Genomic DNA, 20627 nt, shown 5'->3' on the forward strand with positions numbered 1-20627 from the left:
ATCAATAATGTCGAAGGACCCAATCGTTCAACTGCCTTACATTCCTAGAAAGGTCGCTCACCTCAACGACTCTTTACAGAAACCTTCTTGGGAGTCGATTAGGAGGTATATGTGAAACCGATGGCTATTCCCGTCGCTCCTATCATGAAACTATTGAGTTATTGGGACCCTGATAGCGAGTGCTTTAATCTATCTAATGGGAATAGGTGGTATATAATGGATCGGAATATTGGTGTTGTTTATGGGCTGCCATATGGCTAAAATAAAGAACCTATTTCACTGTACAAGTCTGATTCTTTTTACAGTTTTGCTGATAGATTTGGTTTAGATATGAAACTCATAGGAACGGATAAAAAATATATAGTTGAGTCTTCGTGAAAGGAGTTACTAGATAGTGGCAAATTAAGGAGTGATGTTAATTTTTGGTGAATATATGTAATGTATTGCATGTGTGTCTTGCTTACGCCCATATCAAATGCGAAGATTAATCATCGCATATTCCAGTTCCTTGAGTCCAAGAAGTTGGCAAATCTGTTTAATTGGGCTGGTTTTGTCCGGGATAAGATTGTGGAGGGTCTGGATGCAATGTCCAAAAAAGTCAAGAAAAAAGATTTGGTCAGTGGAAGGCCATCCGGGGACATGTATTGCTTAATGGTAAATTAAAATATCGTGATCACTTTGTTTACTTTTCTGCTTTATTGTTCTCGTTGTGTAATATGCTATTTTTTTTTCAATATGTTTTTTGATAAGTTCTATAGAAAGAAATGGGGTGTGCGCTTTTTTTTTTTTTTTTCATGTCATCTCAAGCCAAAAGTAATATTGGAAGATGTTGCCAAGCTCTTCGGCCCTCAAAAAGTTCGATCAGCAAAGGTTAGATTTTGTCATCCAGTTTGAAATATGTACTTTGAATACGCCGAGTTCATGGTTTATTTGGCCCGCTGATTGTTCCACTGTGATATGCAAAGCAATACTTGTTGATATGATGAATTAATATATTTGAAATGCTGGATTTGATGTATTAGCTGATACAGAGGAGGATGGTATACATGTTGTTTGTTTTTTCATCATGATTGTTCCAGTGTGATATGCTAAGCAATACTTGTTATGTTGGGTTAGTATATTTGAAATACTGGATTTGATGCATTAACTGGTACAGGGGAGGATGGTATACATATTGTTTATTTTTTCATGTTGGTTGCTCCACTGTGGTATGTTAAGCAATACTCGTTGTTATGCTGGATTAATGTATATTGAAATGCTAGATTTTGATGTAATAGCTGATATAAAGGAGAATGGTATACATGTATGCTAAGTAATACTTGTTGAAGCGCTAAAGTAGTGATTTTGGAGTGATGTCTTGATTTCTTGATACAGTGGTACAAAAATGAGATTACGCGGGTGTCCAAAAGATTCCGCAATTCAAAGAAAGAGTACAAGAAGAAGTTTGAGGGCCATGAAGATGACACTGCTGATGGCAGCAAAATTGTTGAGGAAGAAGATCTTCCTGAAAAAAAATGTTGAGAAGGTGATTTCAATGTTATAAATTGATCTGTAGTATATCCATTGCTTTTCTTGTATAATTGCAGTGTATATAAGCCTTAATCCTGAATATTGTATAGGAATTTTTTTAGTGTGATTTGCCCCGGTCGGAGGAAGCTGTCCATGAAGATGAAGGTCTTCATGGACAGAATGTAGAGAATATGATTTTAATTGTTTGAGTTTGTAGTTTTCATCTTGTTATGTTATATAATATCAATTTCTTTTCTTGTACAATTGCAATGTATACAAACCTTAATCCTGATTATTGTCACAGAAATTTGTTACATGCGTTTTGCCTCAGGAGGAAGAACCTGTCCATGAAGAAAAAAAGACTGAACAAGAAAATAATATCCTTCATGGACAGGTTCTTCCTCCTGAGTGGATATCCTCTATATTTTAAATTAATTAATAATATATTCTTGATCATTGTTATAGTAGCAAAATGAAAATGATGCGGAAGTGCAAACTGAGGGAGCGGATTGTGAACCTCCCACAAAGAAACAAAAGGTCAATGCAGAAATGGATATTGACCTAGTGAGTCTTTTTTCACTTGGATTAACACAAGATTTTGACAATGTTGCTGGACCTTCGAAGGAAAATTCAGCAACCAAAATTACTCTGAGTACTTGTAAGGTATAAGTGATTATATACTACATTTTAGCTTTGCTTATAATTGCATATATGAAATCTTTTTTAAGACTAATGAATTTATGTGGCAGGAAATTGTTTTATATGAATCAACTGAACGAGAAAATATCCACTCGCCAATGTCCTCCCTTCCCCAGCTCCAGACAAAAGAAATTAAGGTTCATCGAGATCGACTACCATCGAAAGTTTTCTATTCTCCCTACAAAACTTCCTCCAGTATCATTTATGAGTTCAAGTTGAGTGAGGAGGAAGAGAGGACTGTCAAGTGGGCATTTTATTTACAGCGCGCATTAGCGACTGACTTGGGAGATATTATTTTTTTGGATGGAGTCTCTGTGATATTCAAGCATGATATCCAAAGTTTACGTCCATTTTCAAACATTGCAAGCTACATGGTTGATGCATTTGGTACCTTTTTGAATAGATCATCTTTAAGTCAAAGCAAGCACAACAGTGTTCCAATGCCCAAGTTTTGTGTATCATCCAACGTGGCTGTGAGTATATATTTGCATATGCATAAAATATGTATCGACGATAATTATTGATCATATATAATACTAACTCGTGGAGTATTTGATGCTTTTGGCATACCTTAACTGATGCTTTATTTTTCTATGCATGTAGTATATGGTGCGCGTTGAGATCGAGAATAATTTTTCCCGGAAAACTGACCAAGAACTAGTAAAGGAATGAGAACGAGTTGGACATGAAATACCTTGGTGATGATCGGATTGAATGCTTAAAGGCTGAAAATGTGAGTGCTTTATATGTATATATGGAATGTTGAGTTTAACAAGCTGAGATGATGATATGATGCTTTATGATATGCTAAGTTTGTTTTTTGTATATTATTGCAGTTTTTTTTCCCATTCCGTTATTTGAACCACTGGGTGTTGTTTTCCGTGTCCATTCTTCGTAAGAATTTCTTTATTTCAATAGCTTAAATGCTGTTGATGGATGGAATTCGGACTTAGTGGTTTTTGACTGACTTTTTGGGTATTTCCGACGGGCTGCAAAGATATTATTTCCCGACCCACGGTGGGATGCCCATTATACAGTTGAGTTGTCACCCCACGTTATATAGCCGGATATCCACAGTTGTGGTATTTTCATTATGTTCTACATGGAAAACTGACACCTTGACTTGACTGGGCAGGTTTGTGAGCAAATTGCTAGGCGTGAATTTTTGGATAGGTTGCGAAAAAGGTATTCTGTACAAATCTTACTGCAGGAGGAGAATTGTAATATTGGGGATGTGAAATAGAGGTCATTGCTTGCTGTTGGTGCTAAGATTGCACGCGCTGAAGATGAAAAAGCTGATGCTCAACCGTTGAAGGGTCGTATTAAGATGGCTGCAAGAAAACATGTTAGTGTGCAAGGGCAAGGTCAAAGGCAAAGGTGAAGGCGTGGACGAGGACAAGGACGAGGTAGTGGGCAAGGAAAAAATTGAGTGTGATGAAACATTGATGAATTGAATTTGAAGGGATTGTTGGTATTGGTCGAATTGTATTAATTTGAATGGATTGTTGGTGTTCATCGATGGGTTGAAGTTTAATTGGTGATTGATCTGTTGACTGTATTTTTTGCATAAATTTCTACTTAATACTCAGGCTGCTCGATGTTAAATCAGGAGATGTTAACTGGTACATAGTAAAATGATTGGCTTAGTGTATATATATGCTAGCAGATTTAGAATGAATGTTGTCTTGCATGATTTCAGCAGTAATTTTTTATATTGACAATTAATTTTGCACTATTTTCTGGAATAACATTCATTTCATTTTATAGTTCATTAACATCCTAAACACACTTGTAGAAAATGCTTATTGGTACTCAGGATGGTGCTTATTGTTATTCGACAAAATCCATGGTCTTGTATCTGTAAGTACTTAACGTCAATTATTCCCAATACTTTGTTACTAAATCATGTATGAACTGGCAAAAAATCAATTTCCTTGCATTTGTCCCGGTGGTTACCTCTCTTATTCATCCTTCGATGCTTCTTTTGTCTCTCATAGTTGCTGATTGACTCCTTTCTTTTAATTCTTCCTTTTGGGTTGTCTCTTGGCTTCAATATAAATAGCCTTGAGTGGTTGTATTACGCACTTCTCCTGTAACATGAAGAATCGATTAGTTTAGCATCATATATATTTCAATTAATATAAAATATATACGAAACATAACTGTTGTTTTCATCCGTCGGCATTCCTCCATACAGATTTGGGCATGCAACTGTGTTGCGAAGCAATTCATTGAATTTATGTATGAATGAATTGTAATTCTTCGGCTCAGATGCTATTAACTTTGCAGAATTCATGAACAAGTGGCACAATGATTTGTATCTTCTTGAAAAATCCATTTTCTCCCGACTAGATGTTAAGCTTGCGTGGTGCTGCTATAACATCATCCTAGCATCTTTTCTCCATCGATTCAATATGTATTTGTCTGGGATGTTTTTGAACTATGCACACCCTGTTGTTACTAATACATCCATCGTGCGTATGAATGACAACACAACATTCCAGTATTTTTCCACATATTGCACGTGCACTTAAATAAAGACTCTTGAATATTGACGCGCATAAGATGTTGATCACTTGTCTTTTCCATATTATATACAAGATATGTTGTATTTTCATCTAAACATTGTGTTATGAATTCAAAGGATCTTTGGTGTTGCTCTCGAAACCATTAAAAGACATTCGGTGTGTAGAACATAGATGCAGATTTTTATCAATGGGTTGAACATGTGACTTGTAGCCAACCGTCTGTCCTGTGCAAAGAAATCCTCTTGTTCCTCTTTTTTCTATGATTCTCCACCACTCTTTTAAATTGATGAAGAAATTGAACAATATTACTGTCCGACTGTAAAAACTTGTTCAGCATACTCACGTTCAATAAACAGAATATATGAAGAACAAACTCAGCATTCTAATCCAAAAACTTCAGAAGACGATGCAAGTAAAGAAACATGTTCAATTGCTAAAGCATAAGGGCTTGTAGGTTGCATTTTCGAACCTTTTCAATGAGAAGTTAAGTGATTCACTCAGTTGTGTTGTTCTCATTCCTGCAGTAAAGTGTTGTCTTGTCCAAGCCGAAGACTATTGTTGTCTCAATGAATAAATATTCAGTAGCCACTTATGTGGCCCTTTGTGGAAGCATGCCTGCAATATATACTCCCGCTTGAGGCTGAATTGGTTTTCATCCTGTACCCTGTAGAGAATATGTTGAAACATCTCAGCAAACCTGTGTGTACAATGCAAGTAGAGTAGTTTTAATTGGTGTCTTCGATTCTCAAATTCATCATTTAGCTGTAATAATTCCAACATACCTTGTAGTGTAAAGAGCACTGAGATTTTTTTTGGCATTTTGTACAATATGCCATGCGCACAGAGCATGGTATGTCGTTGGCATTGTCTCTCTTAGTGCTGGAGCTATAGCGCAAAGAGCACTTTAGGAATGTATTGAAAACCCACTTGAATGAATCTTGTGTTTCCTCATACAACAACACTGCCCCAAATATAAATGTTTGACAGTGGTTATTAAATCCCACGAAAACACCTGATGGTGAAATATTGATAGGATCAAATATATACGTAAGACGCTGCGTAAGATGTATAAAGATGCTGACAGACAATATTCACAATGCTGACTAATTGAAGATGAAATGCTGGTTAATTGAGTTAAAACGCTGACTACGCACAAAAAAAAGAGAAAAGTGGTATGTTTACCTAGTGGTCTGTGGTTTTTATTTGTTTTGTATGTGGTATCAAACATAATAGAATCCCCAAACAATGCGTAGTCTTCCCTCATTTTTGCATCTGAACAGAATATATTAGCAATCTTATCTTCATGATCGACTTCAATTTCATAAAAGAAGAAGGGATTATCCACTGATCTTTGACCAAAGTACTGTAGTAATGCATTTGTTTCGCCTCCTTGAAAATTTCTTTCCTTTTTTTCTTCATATGATTCTTCAGGTCCAACTTCAGAAATTCTACATTTTCCTTTCCTCCAGCGCTATTTTCATTAAATCGTACGATGATCTGATTGGTAGTCCAACTTTCTGATTTGTATTCGCAATGATTAAATGTGATTCATCAATCCTATGATTGGATACAAGCATGTGCTTGTGTTTTGGAGAATGTAGATCATGATTGTGGTTGTCTTCAAAGTATGTCACTTTGTAATTTGCATTCTCTTTGTCAAACTGAAGCCGTATATTTGAATTACAGTCTGTTCTCGTTTCATGACTACGATGCATGATCTTTATCCTTTCTAACTCGTTGCTTTGGTTTGGATTAATCTCAGGATGATTTGGTTTCACATTGCTACCCTTTTTGAACCCTGCTTTTTTGCAACAATACTCCAGGTATTGAATATGTTGCGGGTCTTTTTTGAACTTTTTCTGCATTTTTATCCTCATTGTAAAGCCCCTATTGTGTGCATACTCACAATAGAAATTGTATGCATCATCCAGTTTTGTAAACTCTATAGCATGTCAATCTATGGACTCTGTACATATGGAATGCTAGATTCTGTTAATCAAAATGTTGACCACCATATTTCAATATTGATGTTACTTGAACGGTATGCTACATTTTATTTTTAGTAGTAGTTTGAAGGCTCTGATTGAATTGCGAATGCTAAAGATTATTTACGAAATTCCAAACCTTTAAACAGAATCGCTTAATTTCAATGAAATCGATCACAGAAGGTTACAGTGTTCACGATTTCAAGTCAATTGTCAATGAGTAACTTACGCGATTGAGCGATTTCCCATTCCAATGCGTCTGGCATTGGCGAAGGCGCTGGTTCATCCGAAATTGCAAACTCTTCGATGTCTCCATTGCTCGCTGAGCAATTGAATGTGGTTGGAATAATAAATAATTGATTCTGCTCACCTTCGTCGATATCAGCCATTGAACAATGAAAGAGAGTGAAGAATGAAAGAGTGTGATGTTTGATGTAGTTACATAAATTGGGATTATTAAAATGACAATTACACTCTTAATCTAATATTAGCCATTGGATTAAAATTTTTAATCAAACAGCTAATATACAATTAGCATAATGCTGATGCTTAATTTTCAGCATGCAATCCCATATATATATATATATAAATATATACCAATATTATATTATATTATTATTATATAACAGATTTAAAATTTATTTGATTTAATTTTAGGTAAAAAATTAATCATAAGTAATATAGTATAATTTAAAATAAATATATAACTATTGTCGCTAAAATATATCATCTGACAATCCATTTGGTATGGACCTATTAAATTAGGATCAAAGTAGTTAGTTACCTGATCTATTAAAAAAAAAACGTCTCAATTTTGTTTTCTTTTTTCTTTTTACTTGATCTTTCTTTTCTTGGATCATTATTATTTTTGACCTTTAACTACCAAATTAGGCATTTCGATGTGGAGACAAAGCGATTGAAGAAAATGACATAGGAAGTGTAAAGAGGCAGTTAGACAAATAGGGCTGTGTTCTTTTTTTATTTTTTATTTTTATTTTACCACATATTTTTATTATTAATTATTTTTAATATCAAATTAAGTAATTAATTATTTTATATTATTCTACAAATTTATTTTATATTCAAAACATCACATCAACATCTATTTATAATTATATCAAATAATTATTCAAATTCAATATTTTACAATTCAAAATCCAAACTAAAAAATTTAAACCAACGAATAAACACACATTTTATTTTCAATTGCCCCTTGGGAAGGATCTCATAGAGAGTTATGCCAGTCACGATAAATGAAAGTTTTCAATGTTAATCAAGGGTTTCTTTTGGCAAATTTAGAGTAGTTAACTTTTACTTTGTAGTAAACTAAGTGCCCAAATGTTTAATAGTAAAAAAGTTAGAAAAAAAAAAAAATAGGAAAAATTAAATAAATTGTATAAAAAGGTATAAATTTGTATTGAGATTGAATATTTACAATGATTACAATGCTTATTTGTATAATGAATGATACTTGTGAATAGAGAGGGTGAGGTCATTGGTTCAAACCTCCGACGCCTCAAGTCACCTGCCACATATGGTTCGCCTAGTGTGACTTATCTGTCGGGCCTAGTTTGTATGGTATTAGGTTCAGCTGGGGTTTACCTAGTGCACACTTTCAGGTAATGACTGTGGATTTCCACGTCATAAAAAAAAAATGCAATTATTCAATACAAAAATAAATACCACTTTCTATGTCACACCAAATTGAGGGAAAGAATTATTGAAATAGTAAAATCATAATCAAATTTTCACAAGTAAACACACCCGTTATTTGTTTGTCTGATCATAATAAAAGTTTAAATTTTATGTAATATAAATAAATATTAATATAATACTGTATTTTTTAAATATTAAATTAATTTTTAATATAATATAAAATAATAATAATATACTATTTGTTTGTATTTTAAATTTGAAATATTTTTATATTAGCTATAAAAAGCCTATTGACCATATTAAAAATATTCTTTTCGTTAAATTGTTAAATTCTTATAAGCTTGTAAAATATACACTCATTTCGTCCACCTCTTGTGTCATTGTACTTAACATTAAAAATATCTTTGTATTTGTATAATTTTCTGCATAAATGTCATTATAAGACACTAATGAAAGTATTTTTGCAATTATTTCTTTAATTGTATTATATTTTGATATAATAATTAATATTCAAATATCAACAGACAAAAAGTAAATGAGACCCTTAGCCCGAGAGAGGTAGTATATATTTATACATATTGTGTTGGTGTGTAAATAATATATATATTTTTAATAATCTTAATAATAGGTATCAAAAATAATTTCTTAGGGTGTTTGATTTAATATTTTGGGTTGGAGAATCAGTAAATAACGAGATGCAAATTTATATTCTTTAAAAAAAAGGAAAACACAAAGGTTACGGGTGTGTTTACCTGTGAGATTTTGGTTTTGGAATTTTGTTTTGAATAGTAAAATTTTAAATTGAAATAGATGTTTTGATGTGATATAATATGTATTGCTATAATATTTTAAATGTAAAATTAAATTTTAGTATAATAGAATAAATAAAAAATAATTTTTTGATTTCATATTTTTTAGAGAAAAAAATTGAAATGGTAAAACCATTTCAAAATCCCACAGTAAGTGCTTTTAGTGCTTAAAAATATCTTATATTTTATTGTTAGTTATTTAAAACTGTAAAAATAATTATTAAAAATTAGTTATATTATTTTGTAAGAGAAAATGATATATTATTCCCTCATTCCGGTAAATTTAGCCCCATTTCTTTCTATATTTACATTATATTATAAATATTACACAAATTAATCAAACTAATTAACTATCTAATACACATTATTTTTTAATTTTTTTATATGTAAATTTGGAAATCGTCAAAATTCTAAATTAAATCAACTTTTATTTTGAATATAATATTTCAATCAGATTAGGGACGCCCTTTTTCTATAAAACACACCCGGATGCTTTTAAAAATGTATATGAAAATAACTCAGACCTCCCAGAACGTTCATTCCCTTTAAAAGACGCATAAACATTTAAAAATATATCTAATAGCGCCCGACCTTCTAAAAAATACGTCCAAACCATCTGCAATATATCTGACAACATCCAACCTCACTACCAAAAAAACTGTTTTCTATTACGGCCGGAAAATCGTAACAAAAAGCCATATTTCGTGCAATTTGCGTATTTGCTACGCCTTTGTTACGACTTTTTTCCGTAATGTGTACTCGCGTAACGAATGTTTTTTGCCACGCCACTTTTCGTAACTATTACGATCGGTCAACGCTCCCTGAAGTATGGTATTTGTTACGATGTTTGTTACGAATTTTCTCTCGTAACGAAAAGTAGATCCTTCCGCGCGTGTGGCAGGACTTTTAGTTACGGTATTTGTTACGGAAGTTCCTCGCGTTACAAGTGTTTTCCATTGACCGGTTGTCAGAACTTGGTTTTTGTTACGACTATTTGTAACGGCATTGAACCCCGTAAAAAAAATATTACCTACTTATAGTCACGAAACCGTCTGTAACAACAAATATCCAAAGACCACTTTTTGTAACGATTTTCTGGCCTTTTGTTACGGAAAAATAGCGTATTGTGAAAAACAGGGGGTACGCTGCAATTGAAATTGTTCGTAACAAATGGACCTGCTGTGATGCGTATGATACGAAAATAAATTACGAATACAAAGATTGCTATAAACATCATCATCATTACGCCCCGCGCAAACATTAATTCATATTAAAATCTGAATTCCATACCTACCAACAAAGTAAAGCAACCCATAGAACAAGCCTACTAGTATCTACACATCAACAACCTGTTCCGCAAAACGTGCTTAACAGTTCAAACAGAAGTAAACAACGCAATAAGCAAATACGGTTATCCATCAATCCCATTAGGCACATTTTTCACCAAACGAATTCAAACCACAAAGGTCTACGCATCAATTCCAGACATAGTTCAACAAAAACTCAACACAATCCATCCAAAGACAGGTTCGACATTCAATCCATATGACAAACGGGGCAATTAACATGGGTGTATCGGTACCAACATTTCAAGCCCGGCGCATGAGCTGCAATTGCCAACACAGAGATTACTTTAAGTCATACTTCTTATAAATTTCGGAAGGCAATACAAGAAAGGTATTAAAGTAGATCCTTACGTCGTTGTAGCTCCACTCAATAGGATCTTCGCCGACGACATCGCGAAGGGTAGTCGCCCCAGAAATGGTCGGCAAAATAAGGGGTGTGTCCGGGACTGACGCGGATGTCACGAAGACCTTGACCAAGGAAAGTGTGTCACCTACAGCATTCACAAGAGCAATTTTTGATTACATTCAAGCATATATATCAACAGACGTTCGAACTGTATATATAACATGTCATAACACAGACATTATAAGTGTAATACTTTGGAACTAGAACAAGAGGAGTACGTACATTCAGACATGTCGTACAGTACATGGTATTACATTCATGAGTTAGGTAGCGAAGCACATTATACCCTAATTTCCTATGTAATTGCAGCTTGATCTTTAAACCAAACATCCTTCAATAAACATGGGTCGGAGCCTAAAAGCAGTTATTTTACCACCCCTACATTAACAGTCTACATCGCTTTGGAAATCCACGGATCGTATCATTGTATACTTCTACACTTAGTGAATCCATGCTAATACGCAATATGAGGCCTGAACAGTCACGAAAACCTACGATATCTCGCTGAGGCATATTAAAAGTTTAATTAAACATCCTCAAAGATACCGGACCAACCTGGCCCAGGGGGGCAGAGCAGAAGTCCCTCTGCAACAACTTTTTTCTCACCGGTGCGGGATAATAGAAGCACATGTGTGCCGACCTACAACAGACAGGGCATATGAGTTGGATAAGGTAGTACGCAGTCAAGAGTAGCCTAAATTAGACACTGCACTGATTTCTAAGAAACTCCAGGGCGTCACGGAATCATACCGTCATGCTTGGCTCGGACACAGGCCTGGGAATCTCAGGGACTGAATCAATACGAGATGTGCCCTATCATATAACATGCCGAGGATGGTAAATTCCTTCGCCATCCAAATCTCATGGGATACTCATACCAAACAGGTCAGGGATTATGAATACTTACTGCCTGGCCAGTAACCGCTCCGGAGTTTCTGTGCATGAATGCATACACATCAGCCTTGATGGTTTTGAACTCATCCATCATTGCCTTCAGCTCCTCTATTCCATTCTGTAGTTGTTCCCACCCATGCTGGAATGCTACACTGTCTGTTAAACCAGATGACTCGCTGCGGGGATGAGCTGAAGTTGCCGCACTGTCGACCTTTGACCGCTTCTTAATCTTTCCCCCAAGGGCCCGTCGGTACAGAGTCTCCCGAACAGAGGGAGTCCGTCCTTCAGGGGGAACCTTGTTTAGCTCATTCTGTAAATAAGTCTACAGGAAAGATTTAAGTGAGGCCGAACTTGCTCTTGTTGTTAGAGATGTAAATACTGACTGAATTGTAACTAAGTTGGGAACGAATTTATTCTACCAATATCTCCTCGGTTTCTTGGTCATCCTTTCCCTTGCCTTGTGTGCGACTGGAAATCCAAATCTCCAGATTGTCGGGGTCCTTCCCCTTTGCCTTGATCTGCAGCAATACAAGGCCTTCTGTCATCGAAAACATAATGAAATACAGGAGAGGAAAATAGGGGGATGGAGCATGACATGACTAATTACTTAATTGTAATAAAAGGTACCTCCTCTGCCAGAGTCGTGAATGACTTCCGCCCAGTACGATGTGGAAAGCTTCTTTTCGCTACGTTCGACGCATTTTTCTTGGATTGAAGCTACGTCAATCAAAGTTATTTAGTTCTCAGTCCTTGCCCGTGCAGATTTAACGTATATTAATTTGGCATGTCCCTATGCGTACCTTCACCTTCTCGTCGCGCCAATACTCAACCAACTTCGGCCACTGATCGGGCACAATCCTGCTTGAGGGAACCTTCTTCAGTGCTTCTTCATCGTCCTCGATCGGATTGAAGTAAGTTGATTTGATGCTGTATTTCCAGTGCCTCCAAACTTCCCTTAGGTCAGCCAAGACCACTTTCTCCGCTGAGTCTGGTAATCCGCTGTTACTCTGGAATGCCGTGTCACACGGTTTCCACCAGGTCCGGAGAAGATGGTAGGGCCATATATAAGAATCTATATGAAATAAAAGAACTTTCAATTTAATGAAGTTTGCATCACCTGAACCTCCATCCATGCACCCTGTCTCTTCGTCTCCGGTATCTCAGCGAACGTGGGGTAATGTAGAGGAAGTCGAGCTCCGTTGCGTGCAATGACCCCAATGGCTGTCTTGTACTCGTTTACGTCGGGTCCGACGATGCTTTTACCATCCGGCGATGTGAATACAAGCATCCTGTGATCTTTTCCCCATCCACGCGGCATTCGTGCCGCCCCTCTCCCCTGCTTTTTCTTTGACGAACCAGCTGACACAAACAGGAGATTACATGTTCTAATAAGGATATTACATGCAAAATATGAAGTCACTAAATGTAATCGGTAATCTTTGAAGGCTAATTTCCAAACCGTCGTGCGATGTCATCTCGTCCAATGGTGCCATATTGCCCGCCTCTGTTCCTGTCATCAGAGTGGGGTCGGAGCCTGGCCCTTCATCCAAGAGTGGCATATCACTCTCTGCAGTCTCCATGTCCTGCGTCGGCGGAAGTGTCTCGTCATCTGCTTGTGTGGGGGGGATTGTATCATCGTCATCCTGTGTCAGTGCCGTCGGATCAAAAAGTGATGGAACATCCCTATCATCATGTTCCTGTTGGGGTTAACAGTGTCAGCCTATTGTAGTGTTATACTGAGAGTTCAAATAAGGACATCCTTTCGGCAAAGGAACCACATTACCTCCAAAGGGCCCTCTGAATCCTGAAGCACTGCCCTTCGAGTGGAAGATGTTGGCTTCATGCTTTGACCACGAGCATCGCGCTCTTTCTCCCACTCTGATGTGATGGACCGGAGTCGCTGGAGCAGTGGCGAGACCCGAGATCCCTTCCGTTTTGTCACTTTCTTTGTGGGATTGCGGATGGGCGATGGATTCCTGCTTGCGGGATGAGTTGCCTCTAGGGGGCTGTTACGTGCGGATGCCCGGGTAAAACGTCTTGCGGGAGAGACTGCCGGATCCTGTGACCCTCCAACGGCAGCACGTTGAGATTTGCCCATAACCTGCAAGACACCAGTGTTAGAACCTTTTCAAATCACAACATTAAGGCCCATGGTTTAAAATCAGCCATTATCTCCACTTTAGAACCTTTTATGGATGCCATTTAATGAGAATTAAATGATGTCTACGCTCCGCCAAAAATTCTGAGCGTCATCTCTAGATACTAGAGCAGCAAGAATTATCCATACCCTACTTGGGTCAAGAAAAATTTCCTACTATTCTAAATTTTTCCTTGCCCTTTTGTACGAATATGAAAAAAATGCTCAAATCTGATGTCTAAAGAGTAAAGCAGGTTTGTGGGAATGCACATAACACTTAACTACACCACCACTCGAGAAAACATAGAACACTTAGAAGCTTTGCACTGTGGAAATGCATTAAAAAGAAATCCGACCTTCCGTTAAACTCAATGTTGCTTATCCTGAATTCACACTGCACACTTTTGTCTCCACAATTTAGTATCCTGTAAAAAAACACAAGTTAAATATGCACTCATTTTCAGTTAAAATAGCCCAAATGGTGTTGCTTCCGACAAATCGACGCATACAACCAAGTTACAAAAAAAATGGTATTGGTTCCGACAAAGGAAATTCATTAAGCATGCACTTTGAGTTAATTGTCAATGCACAAATGTGTTTTGAAATAATGAAATTGAATATGTTATTCAGTTGGTGCAGATCGATGAAGAGAGTTTCCCGTGCTGTAGGATAGAATTCATAGTGATGATGTTTTTCAATCATGCCGACAAGGAACCTGGGTCCTCTATATGTTGATTACACCTCTAGTAGAAACCCTTTAAAACAAATATGAAATAATTCTGAAATTTGATGGGAAAAAAATATTTTAGATTCGTAGGAATGCACTTAACACTTCATTGCACCACCCACCCAATAAACATACATCACAGAAAAGTTGCTACACAGTGGCATAGCATAAAAAATAAAGCAGACCTTTTGTTAAACTCAAAGCTAGGTATCCTGAATGAGCACAGCACGCCTGCGTTGACATACGTTCACTTCCTATAAAAAAACATAAGTTAAACATGCACTAATTTTCAATGAAAAATGCGCAAAGTACTACATTAATTAAACATGCACTAATTCACAATATGCATTCCCTGTTTTAGGATTGAATTAGAACCATATATACCACTTTTAGTATTATGTGATGATGGAGGGGCTGAAACTGTATAACACCCTAAGGAAAACCTACAGCAGATCAGACCCCCTCCCCTGCTTTCTTCTTTATTTTCAAAATGAGCTTTCAATTCTCTACTCAATTATACAACCTAAAAGAGTGAGTTAATCAATCAATCAATCAATCGTTGCAACCAAGCAAGCACAGGTGGAGATTATATGCCACCGAGGAGTGTGCAAAGCATCTATCTTTTCATCTTTAGTCCTAATCGAACAAATCTATTTAAGGAGAGCAGAGCAGAGCACGCAACAAACATGGAATCTAGCAGTGTAGCCAGCTGAGATCCACAATCTTCCGAATTGAAGATCCCACGCACAAGTGCATACAGATGCAGAAAACCAATGAAGCAGTGCCGTGCAGAGACCTCCACAGAAAATCGAAATCAGTGAGGTTGAGAAGAAAATGAAGAAGGCAAGAAGCAATCTATTAAGATCCATATCATATGCAGCACGACTGTACAGTTCAATGCATCTCTTTTCTATGAACCAAAAAAAGAAAAACAAGCACAGACAGATAAGGTAAGGATAGAGTGTCACAACCTCAGTAGAGGAAAGACAAGAAAATCCCGAGTTGAAGCAGAGGGCGTGGCCTTGCGTACATAGCAGCGCTAGTTAAGTCCATGCACAGTAAACACATAATCCAAAGGAACTTTTGTATAGATTTGAAAATACTAATAAATTTTCAAAGTTCAGCTTCTGCTCTGGCTCATGGTTCTGCGCCTTTCCCTAATGTCATCGCTGCATAGTAGAAACAAATGCAAAAATAAGTGGAATGCTAGTAACATAATCATGGATGCATCAAACATGATGACAGTTTAGCATTCGATCATTGGGTACATAGAAGATTTCATGGAACCAGTAACTAGCAGTAATGTAAGATATGACAATTTAACATATCAAATCGGTGCTATCGAAATTTCTTATAAGTCAATCGTTCACATAGTAAGCAAAGATAGAAAATAGCACCTACTTATGACTATTCTACAGGTTTCGACACAACCCTACTGTTGTTTATGCAACTCCAGATTGAAGTCCATTACACCACCACCCGAGAAAACATAGAAAAATTAGAAGCTTTGCACAGTGGAAATGCATTAAAAAGAAATCAGACCTTTCATTAAACTCAAGTATGCTTATCCTGAATTCACACTGCACGCCTTTGTCTCCACAATTTAGTATCCTGTAAAAAAAAAAATACAAGTTAAATATGCACTCATTTTCAGTAAAAATAGCACAAACTACTACAAAAGTTAAACATGCACTACGTTACAATATCCATTACTTATTGTAGGATTGAGTTGGTACATATATATATCACTTTTAGTATTATATGATGGCAGGATTAACATTTGAAGTACATAAAACTAAAAGAAAGGATTACAAGTGTGAAATGCTATTATTCTGATGGGAATGAAGCTGACGAATTGACGACTAACCAAGCAAGGAACAACATAATTAAACTAGCCTAAGTATAATGACAACAGTAGATTATATTAACTATCTAATGTACCACAGACATAGTAAGAAATTAAATTTAACCTAAACAATCTGAACTGACTGAGCCTATTACAATTACAACGAGATTGATTAACAGGATAGGCTAGAACTACTTAAATTTGCAGCAACAACTAAGATATACACATTACAAACACTGTTGGCTCACTAAATTAATCTAGCACACATCAAACTAAATTAGTTTACAGCAGTTAAGCAAATTATCCAATGAACAGCTCGCCTAATTTAACTTAAGCCCACAACATGAGCAATATCTGGAAGCAACTTAATATTAATGAATGCAACAACAATAAATACAAAGCTTTTTCAAAGACGGACAAACAAACAATGAGAAGAAGATGATAATGCATGTCATGTGCATGTGTATGCATATATTCATGGAATGAATTAGATAGAGTTAGTTACGAAACCCATTTGTTTGTTTTCCTTCTCCATTCCACACATACATCATCTTTATCATACTATTCAGCAACTGATTCACTGCTTCAAAAATGATTTTGTTTCCAAAACACTTATTGAATGGTAGAATTTTACTAAAGAAACTTGGGTAGTATGAATAGCACCATTTACAGTTTCACCCTTTTCGAATATGATGCTTAATCAATTCAACAATTTCTGGTCTTCGCACTATTAATCCTTAATTCACAAGCCGGTGGCTTTTCAAGTTCATTTTGTGCAGTTGTCAATATTTTATTTTTTTGATTTCATACATATACATTTATTTATTTATTTTATTTCAAAATCATATTTGAAAATGTGGTGATAAAAGATATTAAATTATCTTCGTTATGAGGCTGAGTTATTAATGAAGACACACATTAAGAATCACTTTGATAACAGTCTTATCTTAAATCTAGAATAAAAAAAAGTAAATTGCACAAGGGGCAGGGCAGCCCGGCACTGCAAGCTCAAATATGAAAAATAAAACAAAATATAGTTGAAAATCCACCCCCACACCTTTGTGAAATGTGAGAGTTAGCGCAAGATATCATGAAAGAACAATATATACCCAGAAAGAAAAATCAAAATTGGGCTCAATACCTATGTTCACACACAAATTGTAACGATGAGGAAGAAATCTTTCGGTACCTAAAGATACTCCCTAAAGCAGAGCTCCGTATCAACCTGAGGAAGAAGCTGAATATTAATACTCCCTAATTCGATTTTTCCTTATAGGAAGAGATGAAGAACTGCGAATCGACAACAAATAATACTGGAGAAAACTTTAAAACATTACTTGGACGCTAGCGCCGGACTACCTATTCAATTCCACAACTATGCGCGTCGCGTCGGCGAAAGAAAGAAGGGAGTCGTCGATCGTTGGAGGGGACGAAATACTATGCCCTCAATTTGTCTGATTTTTCTAAGTATGGGAAAGTGAAATCTTTTTGCCCTAGATCTCTACAAGCGTGTTTATTTTGTCTGTTGAGTGAAAGCGCAGATGCGTTTTTACCTTCTTCTTTTTGTTTTTTTAATTTATTTATTGCAAAAAATTTTTTAATTAATATTATTTAACCAGTTGTTACGAAAAACTATCATAACAAATCTTATTTTGACCAAAGTCTACAATCTCCGTATTTGTTACATTTTTTTTGCGTAACTAATAAACTTGAAACGTTGACCAAGAGGAAATTTTTTTGTCACGGATACTCACGTAACTAAAACCACTATTTGTTACGATGTTATTGTTACGAACTCTCGGGCCGTGGTGAAAGGCCTTTTTTTTGGTAGTGCCTTCTGAAAAATAAGTTCAAACTATCTTCAACAAATCTAAAAAAAAACATGTCCCAACATTCTAAAATGATATGATAATGCTTGCACCCTATCCGAGTGCCCTACATTTTATGCAAACGACTTCTGCATCAGTTCGGGAGATTTTTGTATCAGTTCGGATGATATCTGCATCAGTTCCGATGACTTCAACATCAGTCCGGGCGACTTCTGCATCAGTTCCGGGTGCCTCTTGCATTAATCCGGGCGACTTCTGCATTAGTCTAAGCGTTATATGCATCAATTCAGGTGCCATCTACATTTATCTGGGCCTTCCTACACCCGATCTGGGGGCCCCTGGACCTTGTCAGTTGCCCCTACATGGGTGCCCTACATTCTGTTTGGGTGCTTCTGCACATTATCCGAGCGCTTTCTCTTACCAGTCTGGTGCTAGTTAATCTGGGTGACGTGTCGACCCCTAATCATAGACAATCAAGATTTTTTTGCTGACAACATATGCGATCTAGATGAACGACAACTTAAGCTCCTAGGGACACATCAATTTTGCACTCCATTAAAGCATCATCCAGTCCTTCGTCTACTAATTTTAATTTTAATTTTGGGGGGTAACATAGGGCCCCCTCTTGTCATATGGTTGAACTTGTTGAAGCCATGTGACAATAAAATTCCAAAAACTTGGAAGTCCAGACTCACAAAGACTTGTTTTATAATTTATCGCGGAGTATAGTTTCATGATAGAAGAATAATTATCATCGGGCTATTTCCCGATCATGGCCCGGTTTGGTATATAGCAACCCAAACTCGGCTGAGGATACGGACTTGAAAGTGTCATCCATCCATTCCTATAAGTTATGGATTGCTACCGATATGTTAACTTTTAGTTATTGGGGTTTGCCTCATCTCGAGCCGGGCATAACATCCAAAATTCTTGGTATGTAAACCGACACAAAGTCCAAAGCTTACTTTCCATAGAGGCTGGAATCATGATCAATTTTATATTTTTCAAGTATAATGTTAATTTATACGGTTCGGTATTGTGTTAAAAAGATGTCGAATCTATTTCTGCCACCCTAACCTTATCTCCGTCCTATAATATTAATTATTGATAGAGATTGGATGGACCGTAATTAGCAAAATGGATTCAATCCCTTACTTGGTGAATGATTTTTTAATATTTTCGGACCCGAGCTATACATTTGGCCATAATATTGTCAACAAACACACAACGCTTTGTGCCATTTGCAATATACTCGTCTTTTGATTTCTTGATGCAAGTTCAAATTCTGCCTTTAGGGATTCGGATTGGCGGCCTTTTAGCAGTTCATCGAAAATTGTACCAGCCTGCTTAACATCAAACAAAAAAAAGTCCTCATTTTGGAATTTGGGTATTTCTTTACCTTTTAGGGCTTAAAATTGGAGCAAGTAGGTTTTCTAGGTACAAGCTTTGTTGCTGCCTCCTTGATAAAGTTTGGGAGTTCATATTCATCGACCATATCCTCAACATCAATCACTATACCTGATGTCCAGAATATTTACTTCTGTCTCATTCTCGTGAAAAAGATGTTCTAGACATGCAGCCTTGGTTGTCAGTTGTACCAAATCTTGCATTTTATGAGCGTAAGTCTTTCTCGTAAATACGGCAACATATTCCTAATTGTGATATTAGCGAGTTTGAATTCGCTAATGAATACTGGACATCGAGCTTTAGTCTTTCTGATTTTTTCAATAAAATATGTGGTTGACTCCCTAAATTCTTGTTCTGTGTTCATAAGATCTGTGAGTGTTTTTTGCGGTATGGGATTGTAAAATCTGTCATGAAATTCTCGCTTCATCTGAGTTGGATTTTGTATGGAGTCAGTGCGAAGGGACGAGTACCACGTAAATGCGATCCTCGTAAGAGTTAACAGAAACAATTGTAGTTTCTAAAATTCATCAAAAGATAATTCCCCAATTAGGATTCCAAATCTTGCCATATGTTTCACAGTTGATTGACCATCTTCTTTCGAGAACATGAGAGGCTTATGGATCCTAACATATCAGGACATCGGATAATTGAGTTCCACCCATTCCGGAAAAGGCTTCCGGTATGCAAGTCCATGAGGCCCTTGATCTTGAGCGCCAAGGTGTTCGTGTACAACGTCTTGCACCAGTTGAACTATGTCCGGATATTTTTGTGGCTATTCTGCAGGCTATGGATTCCATTGTGGTGGTTTTAGAGTGATATTGGGTTTTTGGTCCATTGGTGCCTATGGTT

The 20627-nt window shown here is 36.4% G+C and overlaps 1 protein-coding gene across 1 annotated transcript; it reads right to left on the reverse strand.

The window, feature by feature from the left end:
- Positions 1–10775: 10775 nt before the first annotated feature.
- LOC127257636 (uncharacterized) lies at positions 10776–18668 on the reverse strand. The gene is made up of 13 exons (XM_051284069.1): positions 18495–18668; positions 15455–15551; positions 13616–13956; positions 13292–13529; positions 12950–13191; positions 12633–12839; positions 12460–12549; positions 12252–12350; positions 11846–12154; positions 11689–11751; positions 11494–11578; positions 10884–11023; positions 10776–10793 (listed from the first exon to the last, which is right to left on the reverse strand). The coding sequence occupies exons 1-13, from the start codon at positions 18666–18668 to the stop codon at positions 10776–10778; spliced, it is 2103 nt and encodes a 700-aa protein (XP_051140026.1).
- Positions 18669–20627: the final 1959 nt, after the last annotated feature.

The sequence above is a fragment of the Andrographis paniculata genome, unplaced genomic scaffold (assembly GCF_009805555.1).
Source record: "Andrographis paniculata isolate CXL003 unplaced genomic scaffold, ASM980555v1 Contig58END, whole genome shotgun sequence".
NCBI lineage: Eukaryota > Viridiplantae > Streptophyta > Magnoliopsida > Lamiales > Acanthaceae > Andrographis > Andrographis paniculata.